At 45.4% G+C, this 12,319-nt stretch overlaps 1 protein-coding gene across 2 annotated transcripts in view; it reads left to right on the top strand.

The window, feature by feature from the left end:
* PPM1H (protein phosphatase, Mg2+/Mn2+ dependent 1H) overlaps window positions 1–12,319 on the top strand; it is a 252,083-nt gene that overhangs the window by 168,184 nt on the left and 71,580 nt on the right. For both annotated transcript variants that reach the window (XM_012782370.3, XM_076007458.1), the window contains exon 5: window positions 6,845–6,929. In XM_012782370.3, the coding sequence (XP_012637824.1) occupies window positions 6,845–6,929 (85 nt within the window). The remainder of the gene's footprint in view (window positions 1–6,844; window positions 6,930–12,319) is intronic.

Here is a 12,319-nt window from a genome sequence, read left to right as displayed (position 1 = left end):
TGAAGCATCACACACAGGACTTGGGCCTGGAATCGGACTCCTCATATATACGGGGTATTTATGTATAGTTTTTGTTTTTACAAAAATAGGAAAGTACCACACATTACTCTGCAACTTTTCTCATTTGACACATCATGGATACCTCCAGGTCACAAAACATAGATGTCTCCTTTTTTTTTTTTTAATGACTGTGAGATCTTGTAGAATATAGACCAATTCATTTAACAACTCCCCTTTTTCTGGTCAACAGATAATGTCAAAATACGAATTATTGAATATATATATCCTATGTACTAAGTCTTTTATTTCTTTAGGATGTGTTCCCAAGGGTGGAATGACTGAACCATTGCATATATAGTTATAAGTCTAATAGATTTAAAGACATAACAATTCACATTCCCATTAATTATGAGAATGACTTTTTCCTCTCTTTAAGAACTGTATGTTGTTAATGTTTTGAAATGTTTGCCAATCTGATGAGCAAAATTATGTGTTATTTTAATTTGCATTTTCCTGGACTCGTGAGATTATCTTTTCATGTCTTTAGACTGTTCAGCCATGCTACCTGCTGTCTTTTCATATTTTTGTCGAACATTTGCATTTTCCCTTCTGTCAATTGCCTAATCATATTTTTTATCACCTTTTTTCTTTTGCTTGTTTGTTGAATGTCTTTTGGAGCATGTCAGTCCTGCTCTGAGAACATTGTGCCAAGGTGGGATTTAAAAGAGTTAATGTGATCTCCTGAAGCGAAATTATAAAATCAAGTGAATATTTTAAATGAGTATCCTGTTTTACCCTTTCTCTTTCTCTTGATTACTTTTTATTTTGACAAACTCGGGGAACAAACAAAAAGTAGGTGTTTTTGACTCCAAAATACACTATTGGAGGATGTCAGTAGCAGGATTTTCTGGAAGCTATTCTCTGAATTCAAAATTCTCAACAGTTAGGAATAAATTGCCTTTATCCTTTCAAATAGCAAATACTGGAGGTGAGGGTGGCATTTAAAAAACTATTAATGTCTCTGCTTTTATCTCCTCTTCTTTCATCCTTGCAGTTGACTCATAAGAACACATTAAACCTTAGTGTTCAGTGTTTCACAAATAACACCCCGTCTATTATATGGGAATTAAAAGGAAAGCATGTAAATTTCAGCTGCAGTCTCTGTGAATGAAAACTGACCTTAACTTTGGAGCATATGCTTAAGACTCATCCCCTCTGTATGTTAAAGGGTACTGGGTGGAACATAGTTGCCTGTGGCTTGAATCACCCCAGCCCCTTGCAACTTCCTCATTTAATCTGTGGCCAAACTCTGGGTGGGTCATGGCATGTCATCCAAATTCTGACCGTGGTCATATCCACAGGACCAGGCCTGAAGTCCCAGAAGAAATGTCAGGGCACGTACCCAGCTCTCCTGGACCCAGATTGTTGCCAAAGCTTTTGTTTTTGTTTTTTTCCCCCCTTAATTTTCCTTAGAGAAAGCATCTCACAAAATAATGAGGTAGACGCTGTGAAGTGTAGGGTCTTGTGATGAGAGAACGTAGCTTTAAAGGCATTTCTCCGCATTATTGATTGCTTAGTACGAGATTTGTCAGCATTCGCATGCACTCCGTTCCCTTTGAAACCCCTTTCCTCTCGCCGCCTTGCTCCAGATTGGAGACCAGCACTCTGACAAATTGATCCCGAGATCAGAGGGATGAAAGAGAGAAAGATCAAAAGGAAGCCCAGGATCGCAGAGGGATAGGCGTTGTGATGGGGGGATCGGGAAGGCTGCGGCCAGACACGTTGTCATCTCCTACCGGTAGATGCCTCTTAAAGCGGGAACTTGATCTTTCAAACAGGAGGGGAGAATGTTCTGTACATAGATGGATTTGGATATAATTATCTATCTAAGAAAGTAATAAGCTAGGGTCACCCTGGCAGTGGCAGTGACATCGTGTGCAAATTTGGCAGTGGTGGCCTTTGCTGCCCGCTAAGGAGAGGGCCCTGCTTTGTGTCTCCTTGTCTCCCAAGTCCCTTTGCAGTGGCGGCTTGGCCAGAACAGCATCCTCTGAGGCTTGCTCTCTTTTTGCGAAACCAACAAAAAGGCAGATGGATTTTTGAGGGCTCAGACTATATACAGTTAGTAATGTTGTTACTCAGAAAAGTCTTAATTAAGGCCCTCGCTTCCAGATCCTTCTGTTCATTCGCCCATGTCCGGCTCATTCTCCATTCATTTAGTCACTTATCCATCAGCAAACAGTTGTTGTGTGTCTGCCACATGCCAGGCGCTGAGTGTCAGAGACTCAGAGACGACAACTTAGACTCTGCTTGTAAAATGTCCTCGAGGTGGTTTGAGACAGCCATGGAAGCCAACAGTCACAGAGAGGACTGGAAAGGGCCACGGGGTGGTGGGCAGATGCCACCCCAGGGGCACAGAGGAGGAGTGTGGGAGGAAGGCCAGAAGGAAGAGCTGACTCGGGTAGGCTGGCCCTCAGAAGGGAGGAGTGGACATAGCACGAGTGAGGCTGAGCCAGAAGTACAGGCGAGAACCTGATCATGAAGGAAATAGGAAGTGCCAGGACACCATGGAGGGTTTGGGTAGGGGTGTGGTGTGAAGAGAGTGGTGCCTTAAGGTCACCTTTGTGACCCTGTGGAGTGTGGGGCAGGGCAGAGTATGTGACCCTGCGGAGTATGGGGCACAGCAGAGAACTCCTTATGCAGACGAGCTCCAGTGGAAACCAGAAAAGGCAGGGGCAGGGGGCAGAATCAAGGAAGGAAAGAGATTCACGTGCTCCTGAGGAGGGAAAATCTACAGGACCGGGTGCCTGTCTGGGTGTGTGGGGTGAGAAAAGTGAGACACCTGGAGTGTCTGGCTTCCTGGATGAGCAGCTGGGTAGAAAATAGTGTCATTTCGGAGATAGGGAATGCTGGAAGACAGGCAGATTTGGGGATGGGGTGGGGACAGGATCATTCATGTTGAACCTTACTAAGTATGAGATGCCAGTGAATATCCACGTGGATATATCTGTTGGCAGTTAGCTGTTCCAGGCTGGTACAAAACAGAGATGTGTGGGCTGGAAAGGTTGTCTGGAATCGTCAGTGTAAGTACTTGTTGAAGCTGTTAATCCGTTCAGTAAATATTAAGGGCATACACCTGCCGGCTTCGTGTGCATGTGACCTCTGCAGCCCCAGGATCCCACTCTAGGAAGGGCCCCACATTTGGTGTGATGCTCTGCCGTTGCCATCTTGAAATTCTCCATTTTTAAACAAGGTGCCGTGTGGTTTGTTTTTTTTTATTTTGCACTGGACCCTGAAATTATGTAGCTGGTCCCGCCTACAATAGCCTGGCACTGTGTCTAGTAGTAACGCTACGGTGTTGATCAAGACAGACTTGGTTCTTGCCTTAGGAGCTTACAGGCTAGCTTGGGGGACAGACTAGTAATCAGTTACACAATGGATCAGGAGGAGGACCAGGCTACGGTAATACCTAGCGCAGAAAAGGGATCTAACCTACCCTGGAAGCTAAGGTGTTAGGAAATGAGATCACCCAGGGGGAAAGAGCGGCGAAACAGCATCCTAGTCCCCAGCACCAAAAGAAGGTGGGGAGACGTCTGAGAGGAGATGTTCTGGGAGTTGGGACGGAAACCAAGAGAAGCAGAATCCCGGAAGCCAGGGTTGGGGCATAGTCAGGCGCCACCCGGGAGATCAGAATGATGACATGCCCAGTGGATACAGCAACAGAGGGGCCATTTGGTGACTCCAGTGACAGAGTCTGGGTAGAAGGGGGGGCAAGAAATAAATTTACCAGTGTTTGAGGGCTCGACAGGAGGTGAGGAAGCAGAGATCCTGAAAGTAGATTATTATGAATCTATAAGCCTTGGTTTAGCAGAAAAGAAAAGAGGACAGGCCCTGAAGGTGGATTTTTGGATTAGGAGAATATTATTTATTTGGTTTGGTTCTTTTTGTTTGATTTTAAATACACGGTGTTGTGAGCATGGTTTTGCACTATGGGCAGAGATGCAATGGAGAGAGGGGTCAGAATGCAGGAGGGGGAATAGCTGATGCTGAGGGGATCCCAAGGTGGGAGTGGTGGGCAGACCAGCCCTGGTCAGGAAGAGAAAGGAAAAGGTAGCTGAGGAGGCAGCGAGTTTCTAGGTGAAGGCCCTGCTTTGCTCTGTGAAGTCCACCCCACGTTACTTGGTGGAGTGAACGTCTACTGCCTCTTAGTTCTGTTCTCTTCCTGCCTCAAGTTCAAAGGGCAGCTTCTCCTAAGTGCTCTCAGCTGCTCTGTTATTCAGCAAGTATTCACTGGGATCCTGTTGTTTGACGGGCAGGATGCTAAGAGTTTGGAATATAAGAGTGAACAAAACAGACAAGGGCCCTGAGCTCCTGGCCCTTGGGGCCTAGAGGAGAATCTTCCAGGGCCTGTGTGAGCATGGCTGGCTGCCCTGCAGCATGGGGGTGGCACTCAGACCACCTTCTGCCCGATCCCTGCCACGCCACCCTGTAGCCTCCCTACCTGCTCCTTCCATTACTCATGGTCTTCTACTTCCCTCTGGGATATCTCACTCTCCTAGTCTCAGCCTAAGAATTCAGCTGGAATTCTGGGGCCATGCAGGAAAAGAGAGGAAAAAAGAGTTAAGACTGAACTTTAAGCAAAACTTTGGAATTTATTATCACTTTGGAATTTTATTTAACTTTCGCCTCAGCTCCCCGGGTTCTCTGGGCCTGTCTTGCTACTTTACAATTAAGCCCTAACCTAGACTTTCCTGACACCTCCCCTCAAATTCTGCAAGGTTCTCTCTCCCCTCTCAAAACTCCTCCCTTTTTGTATGTAGTTATAGTTGCTGATAATTAGGATAGACCATTTGAGTTAATTCGTATTGTTGTTTTGCTTGTTGTTTGTAAAGACCGGGTCTCACTCTGTCCCCCAGGCTGGAGTGCAGTGGCCCGATCACAGCTCACTGCAGCCTTGAATTCCTGGGCTCAAGCAATCCTCCTGCCTCAGCCCCCCAAGGGGTTAGAAAGAACTACAGATGTGGTTGTGTAGAAAGAACTACACAATGCTCAGCTAATTTTTTTAATTTTTTTGTTGTTGTTGAGGGGGTTGTCTCAGTGTGTTGCCCAAGGCTAGTCTCAAACTCCTGACCTCAAGTGATCCTCCTGCCTCAGCCTCCAAAAGTGCTGGGATTACAGGTGTGAGCCACCACACCTGGCCCACAATGATTTTTGAATGGTGGCTGTCACCTTGGGGTGTAGGGGTGGAGGGATAGAGGTGATTGCATTTTACAAATGGCTCTGGGTTTATAAGAGCTCTTTAATTTGTCATATTTTAGACAGCATAATAAAAAAAGTGGTAAAGGAATATTGCAACAAGAGGCATCTTTTCAAAGTTGGCTCCCCTAAACTTTTCCATTTTCTCATAACTTCCACTGTTTATTTCCTCCTAGAGGCCTAAATTCCCTAAAGGCCCCAATATTTTTGTTGTCATCTCCTTCCCCGCCAGCACCCCTCACTCTCACCCCATCAGTGTCTATGACAGCAGCAACTGGGATACAGGTGGCGAAGGGTTGGGGCCAGGTCATGACAGCTGCAGCCACCTATAGGGATTGTTTCCAAGTCAGGGGCTGCCTTTACAGTTGGAGGGCAGGGTGCTCAGGGGCTCTTGGCACAAAGAATGCAGCCTCCCCTGGTATCCGTGAGGCATCCACCCAGAGCTGAGTCCATCGAAGGCATTCCCCATGTCAGTGGGTCTTCACAGAGAAGCATGTCGGGCCTGTGGCTCCCTGGTGCCAGGGAGCTGTTGGGTTCATATAGAATGCAATTCCCCAAGCCACTCCCATTTGTTGTAGAAATGGCAACATTCTACCACAACCGATCGATCGCTGGAAAGTGGCTGTCAGAAGCCACTTCGGAATCAGAAGGTCTGAGAACAGGAAGCACCGCCGGGAATAGGCCCGGGAAAGGTTGCCTCCACGGTTATCGATCCTGCAGCCTATCCTTTGCACGCTGCTTTGGGGAGCTCTGTTCTCCCAAAAGTCCTTGGGTCCACAATAGCTCTTTGCCACATTTTTTGGAGGTGTGTAAATTTCCTGAGCCTTCAGATGAGATGAGAGTGGCTTTTCTTGGATCCAGGATATTAGCCTAGAAGCTTAAGTGTCTAGGCCAGACATACTCAGATTTTAATGTGCTTGTGTGAGTCACCTGGGAATCTTCTTACAATGCAGATTCTGATACAGTAAGTCTGGGGTGGAGCCTGAGATTGTGTAGTTCTCACAAGCTCCCAGGTAAGTCCAATGCTGTGGGCTCACAGATTGTTTGAGTGACAGTGATCTGGTGTTGCACTAATACAATGAATACTAGCCACATGTGACTGCTTCAACTTTAAATTTTAAAATTAAATTAAAAATTTAGTTCCTCAGCTGCACTGAGCACAAGTTAAATGCTCAGTACCCACCCGTGGCTAGTGGCTGCCCTATTGGACTGCACAGATGGAAACATCGCCATGATCACAGAAGGTTCTATTGGATAACCCAGGACTAGAGTGAGCCTCTGTTATATCATTCCTTCATCCATCCATTTATTCACTGAGCGGTTACTACATGCCAAGTAGTGTGCTTGGTGCTGGAGCATCAAGGCATGGTTCCAGCTAGCAGAAAAAGTAAACAGAAGCTAACTAGAATGCAATGCACTTAGTGTAGAGATGTCTCCCATGTGGGGAGTTGGGAACAGTGAATTCTGCCATGCAGGTGAGAGAAGACAGCATCTTCTGGCATTTCATGTGTGGTTTGAACCAAGCTATGGTTGTCACAGAATCAGAGTATTTATGAGATTGGCTGCTGACAATGCATTTTCCCCATTTCAGGGCCATAATCATCAGAAATGGAGAAATCATCCCCATGTCTTCGGAATTCACCCCCGAGACAGAGCGCCAGCGACTTCAGTACCTGGTAAGAGTCATCGGGGCTTGGCAGGGTGCGGTGGCATCGGGATTGGCGTCAGAGCTGTTCTGGAGGAACACGCTGCTACTGACATGGGAGCAGGCCCACCGCAGTCAAACGACATATGGTATTAACTCTCCCCCACACACCTTCTGGATCACACATCCGGGCTCCGTGTGTGACGACACACTCCACCTCCGTGAATTTATTATTGAGGCTGATTTTCTCCCATCTGTGTCCAATTGAAGACACGGTGTGCTCTGGTTTTTCGTTTTTTTTTTGTTTTTTTTTTATAGTTTGTTATGTACAATGTGAAATGCAGTTTTGAAGAGCACAGGTACCTTCTTCCTTGGCCTGCTACTCACTTTAACTCAAACAGGGGCTTGGGCTGAATCCCACTGTGAAGGGAGCCTTCGCAGACACGGCAGCTCTGAGATCTCCGCTGACATATACTGCTCCTTCATGCTCAGATGAAGTCTGAAGGGCCCTTTGGGAAAGGTGCAGGTGTCAGAAAATCTGTTTCTGTCCTGAAAATAAATTCTCTATGTAGATCCTCCTCTTTGGAATGAAATAATGAGAGGGCTATGGGTGGCTTTGCTTCACTCAAAAATCTCTCTTCCCTGTCCTCACATTCCAGGAGGAGGCTATTAGGGTTAGAATCTCACTGAAACATGACTTTGGTAATCATCTCAGGTTACCTTGGGATGGACATCTCTGGACAACCCTGTGGATAGTAGTTCTGTGGATGGATTTCTTTTTAGAAAACATAGCTAAAGTCGTGACCATCTGCTCTCAGGAAAGAATCTCTAAATTTCAAGGTGTGTGTAGGGTCAGGATTTGATGACTTTGGTTAATTAAGAAAGCAGCTGTGTACTTTCCCTCGCTCCCCTTGTCTGTGTTTTTATTTGTTTTATTCTATAAGCTGTGTCGCTTTTACTAGTTATCTGGTTCATAAGGCGTCAGGAATCCCAAACCATTGTAAGAATAGTGCTTTGTTCTTTTACCTACTGTTGTTTTCTAGCCTTTGTGGTGGTGTCTTCAAGCTCATAAACTAGAAGCCACTAGTAGGGAGTACAGGCTTTAGACCTCTTCATTTTCTTTGGCAGCCTAGGCAGATGGAAATGATCTTGCAGCAGCCAACAGGACATCCCCGTTGTGGTTCCAGCTCTGTCACTCACCAGCTGGGTAGCTCTGTGCAAGTCTTTTAACCTTCAGACCTCACTTTATACTTGTGAAATAGAGAGCTAGACTAGATAAAGGACTTTTGAGCTGCAAAGGTCCTTCCAAGTAGAGTTCGTAACAGCTGGCCTGTCTGCCACCTGTCTGGCTTTCTCCAATCTATCTTCCACAAGGCCAAGTGATCTTATCACAGACCTTGTCATTGCCCTGCTAAAAGCCTTTGGCTCCACGCAACATACAGAATGCAGACCACACTTCTTGGCAGACCCAGAAGTCTGGTCCTTGCCCACTTCACCCAACACCATCTCACTGTTGCCATTGCCACTACCACTGTGCACCCCATGCTGCTGCTATAGAGAGCTATCTTCCATTTCCAGGACACCTCATGATCTCTCTAATCTCCAGCCTCCATGCCTTTGGCCAAATATGCTCTGCCTATATGGCCTTTCCTCTGTTCACTGCTAGAAAGACTCCTCCTTGTCCTTTGAGACCCCAGCATGTGTCCCCTAATCCTCCCAGGGAGTCAGTCCCCAGTGCTTGAACAGCAATGTCTAGATTCCTGCAGTGCAGCTCTCAGCATATTGTATTGTTTGTTTGAATCTGTCTCCCTCTCCAGTCTGAGTTCTGGAAGGCAGGCCACTTACCTTAGTTTTTCTTGTGTTGCCAGTACCCACCCCAGCAGCTGGCACAGAGGAGATACGGAATCAGCATTTGCTTACTGAATGAAAGAACAAAACGCTGTTCATATTGACTTCTGGGCCCTTAACAAACAGTCCTGTCCCCTCTGCATTACCCCTAAACATATCACAGCAGGGCAGGAGGCCTCCCTGCCTTCACTCTAACCCATCTTCATCTACTCCTTCCCCTTAGTGAAGCCCATTTCCTGTTTGCTCCGGTTTCTCTTTTCCTACTTGAGGCAGTGAGTAATAATAGGTTAATGTTTTGTACTCTTTGTTTTGAGATAGTTTCATACGTTCATGTTACAAGAGTGAACATGGGAGGTTAATTTTTAAGGAGGGATAGGCATGCTGAAATTTTTCAGATTTCTGAATATCAGTGGTATATTTTGGGATGGTTGGAACAAGACGCACATGGCTTCAGATCTCAGCTTTGTCACATAACTGTGGGTGTTATTTCCACTTCATTGGTTCCCAGCTTCATCATCAGTAATGGGGTTAGAAAACCTCAGTGGGCTGTGTAAGAATTAAATGAAATAATACATGCAGATTTCTTTTGTGGCACACAGTACTCATTTAGCTATTGCTTGAGGAACCACAGTCTTGCCACTTCAAATCTGTCTTAGTCTGCTTGGGCTGCTATAACAAAATACCATAAACTGGGTGGCTTATAAACAACAGAAATGTATTTGGCATAGATTTGGAGAGTGGGAGGTTCATGATCAAGATACCAGCAGATTCAGTGTCTGGTGAGGGCCCACTTCCTGATTCATAGATGGCTGTCTTTTCTTTGCAACCTCGTGTGGCAGAAGGAGGGGACAAGGTTGCTCTCAGGAGCCTCCTTTATAAGAGCACTAATCCCATTTGTGAGGACTCTACGCCTCGTGACCTAATCACCTCCCAAAGGCCTCTTCTAATACCATGACATGGGGATTTGACTTCAACATATGAATTTGGAGGAGTTACATTCAGTCTATACCAAAATCCTTCTGGCCTGCAGACCACAGTAATTTTTTCTTTGTTTTTATGTAAGAGCCACTTCTAATATTGCTAAGATTAATGTATATTTTGGTTTTAATCTTGAACAATCAGTGTGGACACTGTTAGCCCATAGAACTAAGCCTAATACCTGATTTTTTTTTTTTGAGACAAGAGTCTCACTCTGTCACCCCAAGTACAGTGCAGTGGCATCGTTATGGCTCACAGCAACTTCAAACTCCTGGGCTTAAACAATGCTTCTGCCTCAGCCACCTGAGTAGCTGGGGCTGAGGTGCTCACCACCACACCCAGCTAATTTTTTTTAACTTTATGTAGACATGGGGATCTCGCTATGTTGCTCGGGTTGGTCTTGAACTCCTGAGCTCAAGCTATCTTCTGACCTCAGCCTCCCAGAGTGCAGGGATTATAGGTATGAGTCACTGCATCTGGCCAATATCTGAATTTTTAAAAGGTGACAACACTGTTAATATGCTTTTTAAATCCTTACTCTGAAATCAGTTATGCCACTCCACTTTATAACTAAAAACTTTTCTCCCCAGATGTTAGGGCTGTAAATGATCAGAACATAAAATACCCTGGTTGTCCAACTTCTTATTCCATCAAGAGTCTAGGAATGTTGCTTGGAAATGAACAGATCCAGTAATAATATTCACATGATCTATGATGTGAATCTTTGTGGCAAAGTACTTGAGAGAATTAGAATACGTATAACATAAAATAATCATGTGGTGAAAACTTTATGGCAATAAATTTTAGAGAATTAGAGGTTAATGGTATAAAATATCGAAAAATCGTATCAACTGTGAGAAGAAAAGAAGAATGTGATGTGGATTTCTCTCAGCCCAGCCCAGTCCTGAGCTGTGTGGCCTCAAGGCCCTCACACAGTGTCTCTGAATTGCCTTTTCTCCTGATGAGATGAGCAGTGATACTTCCCTTGAGATACTTAATAACATGTTCAGAAATCAAAATGAAAAGTAATCCCATGGTGACATAAAATACAGCATACTACTTTATAATTTTAAATTCTTCTAATCCAGCTGATTCATTGTTTTTTGGGTGGGGTAACATTTGTTCCCTTGAATAATTGGGAAACAGTTTAGTACAATGATAGTTGTAGGATCTTTTTCCTTTATATGATCTCAACCAGTTAATGCATTGCTGGAAAATTAACAGTGTATTCTAAATTCTTAGGTCAAATCAGATTTTATGTTTATGGTGTTTGAAGAAACATTTATGATAGAATCGTGAAAAACATCTCGGTCCCAGCCACTTGCTCTGAGCTGATGTCTGCACTCCCAGGGCTCTTTGACTTGCAGAAATGGTTAATGATTTTCTTGGGGGTGGGGAAGATGGTCAGAGCCCTTTGTACATGAACCATTTTGATCCTCGTTGAAGAGGAATGTTCTTGGTATGCACAGTCCGGACGCTCAGGGATTATAGAACTGGAAGCAGATTACAAGATGATGGATGTGGCAGGCACGTTAATTTTATTTGGTCTTGCATCCTGACCTCAGAGGGCCCCGCGCACAGCTCTCTGGGTAATGTGAACTTGGTTTCATAAATCCTCAGGCAGGGTGATTAATCGAGCGGGCTTGAGGGTTTGACGTGTTCACATGGAATGTGGCAGGTGTGTGATGAAGGGGTCGGGCCATTTACTCTTGCCCCGGCAGCCAGGGAGGGCTGATGACCCTACAGTCGTGAATAAGCCTGGCTCTTATGTTGCACGGCTTTTTAAAAAAATGTTTCCAGGGTGATTGAAATAAAATATTTAAGAGGGCCCACCAAGATAGACAGAATGTTTTGATGGAGTCAGGGCTCAGAAAGGAGGGAAGAAGGGGGTCTGGTCTGTGGGTATTTCTCAGCAGAGTTTACTGCTCTGATGCTATGGCCTCCAGGAAATCACCTGCACCTTTGCTTCGGGTGACAGGCAGAAGTGGATCTCCCTCAGGGGACCTCTATAGCCCTGAGGTGTGAGAGTGATGGCTTTCCCTCCATTCTGCCTAGACATATTTATAAACCCTGATGTGATTACATTAAGATGTGCTGGTATCGGCAAACCCTCAAATAATGTACTTCTGTCCTTGCAGAATAATCCAGGTCTGCAGCTGTTTTTCATCAAGGGCAATGTACAGAAGAGATGAAAGTGGGTTTCAGATACACATTTGATACACCCAAGTGCAACAGTATATGCAGTGATTTCTAGTGGCATCCTTGGAACTACCCCCAGCGCTCCATGCCGAGCCTGGTTCTGTCTGTCTGCCATTTCCCTGGTGCTGCTGGGCTTGGAAAGGTTTCAAGTGAATAGCGATGTGCCTCTTGGCTCTCTGGGATTTTTCATGCTTAAGAGTTATCTCCAGAAAAGTGTTCCTTAAGCCTGAACCTGCTTTGAAGACAGGAGTCTATAATCGGGAGGTTCAAGTGTTCTAGTGGGTAAAAATGACGGGCGCTCCACTCCAGCATCCCACTTAACCTTGAGCACGTGGCGGAAGCCGGCGAGCCTGCCTGGCTTTAGTCACAAAGAAGCAACTTCACCATGTCTCTGCT

Source organism: Microcebus murinus, chromosome 10 (genome assembly GCF_040939455.1).
Source record: "Microcebus murinus isolate Inina chromosome 10, M.murinus_Inina_mat1.0, whole genome shotgun sequence".
NCBI classification, from domain to species: Eukaryota; Metazoa; Chordata; class Mammalia; order Primates; family Cheirogaleidae; genus Microcebus; species Microcebus murinus.
Note: the sequence above shows the minus strand (reverse complement) of the source record. Positions and strands in the feature narration are given on the sequence as shown.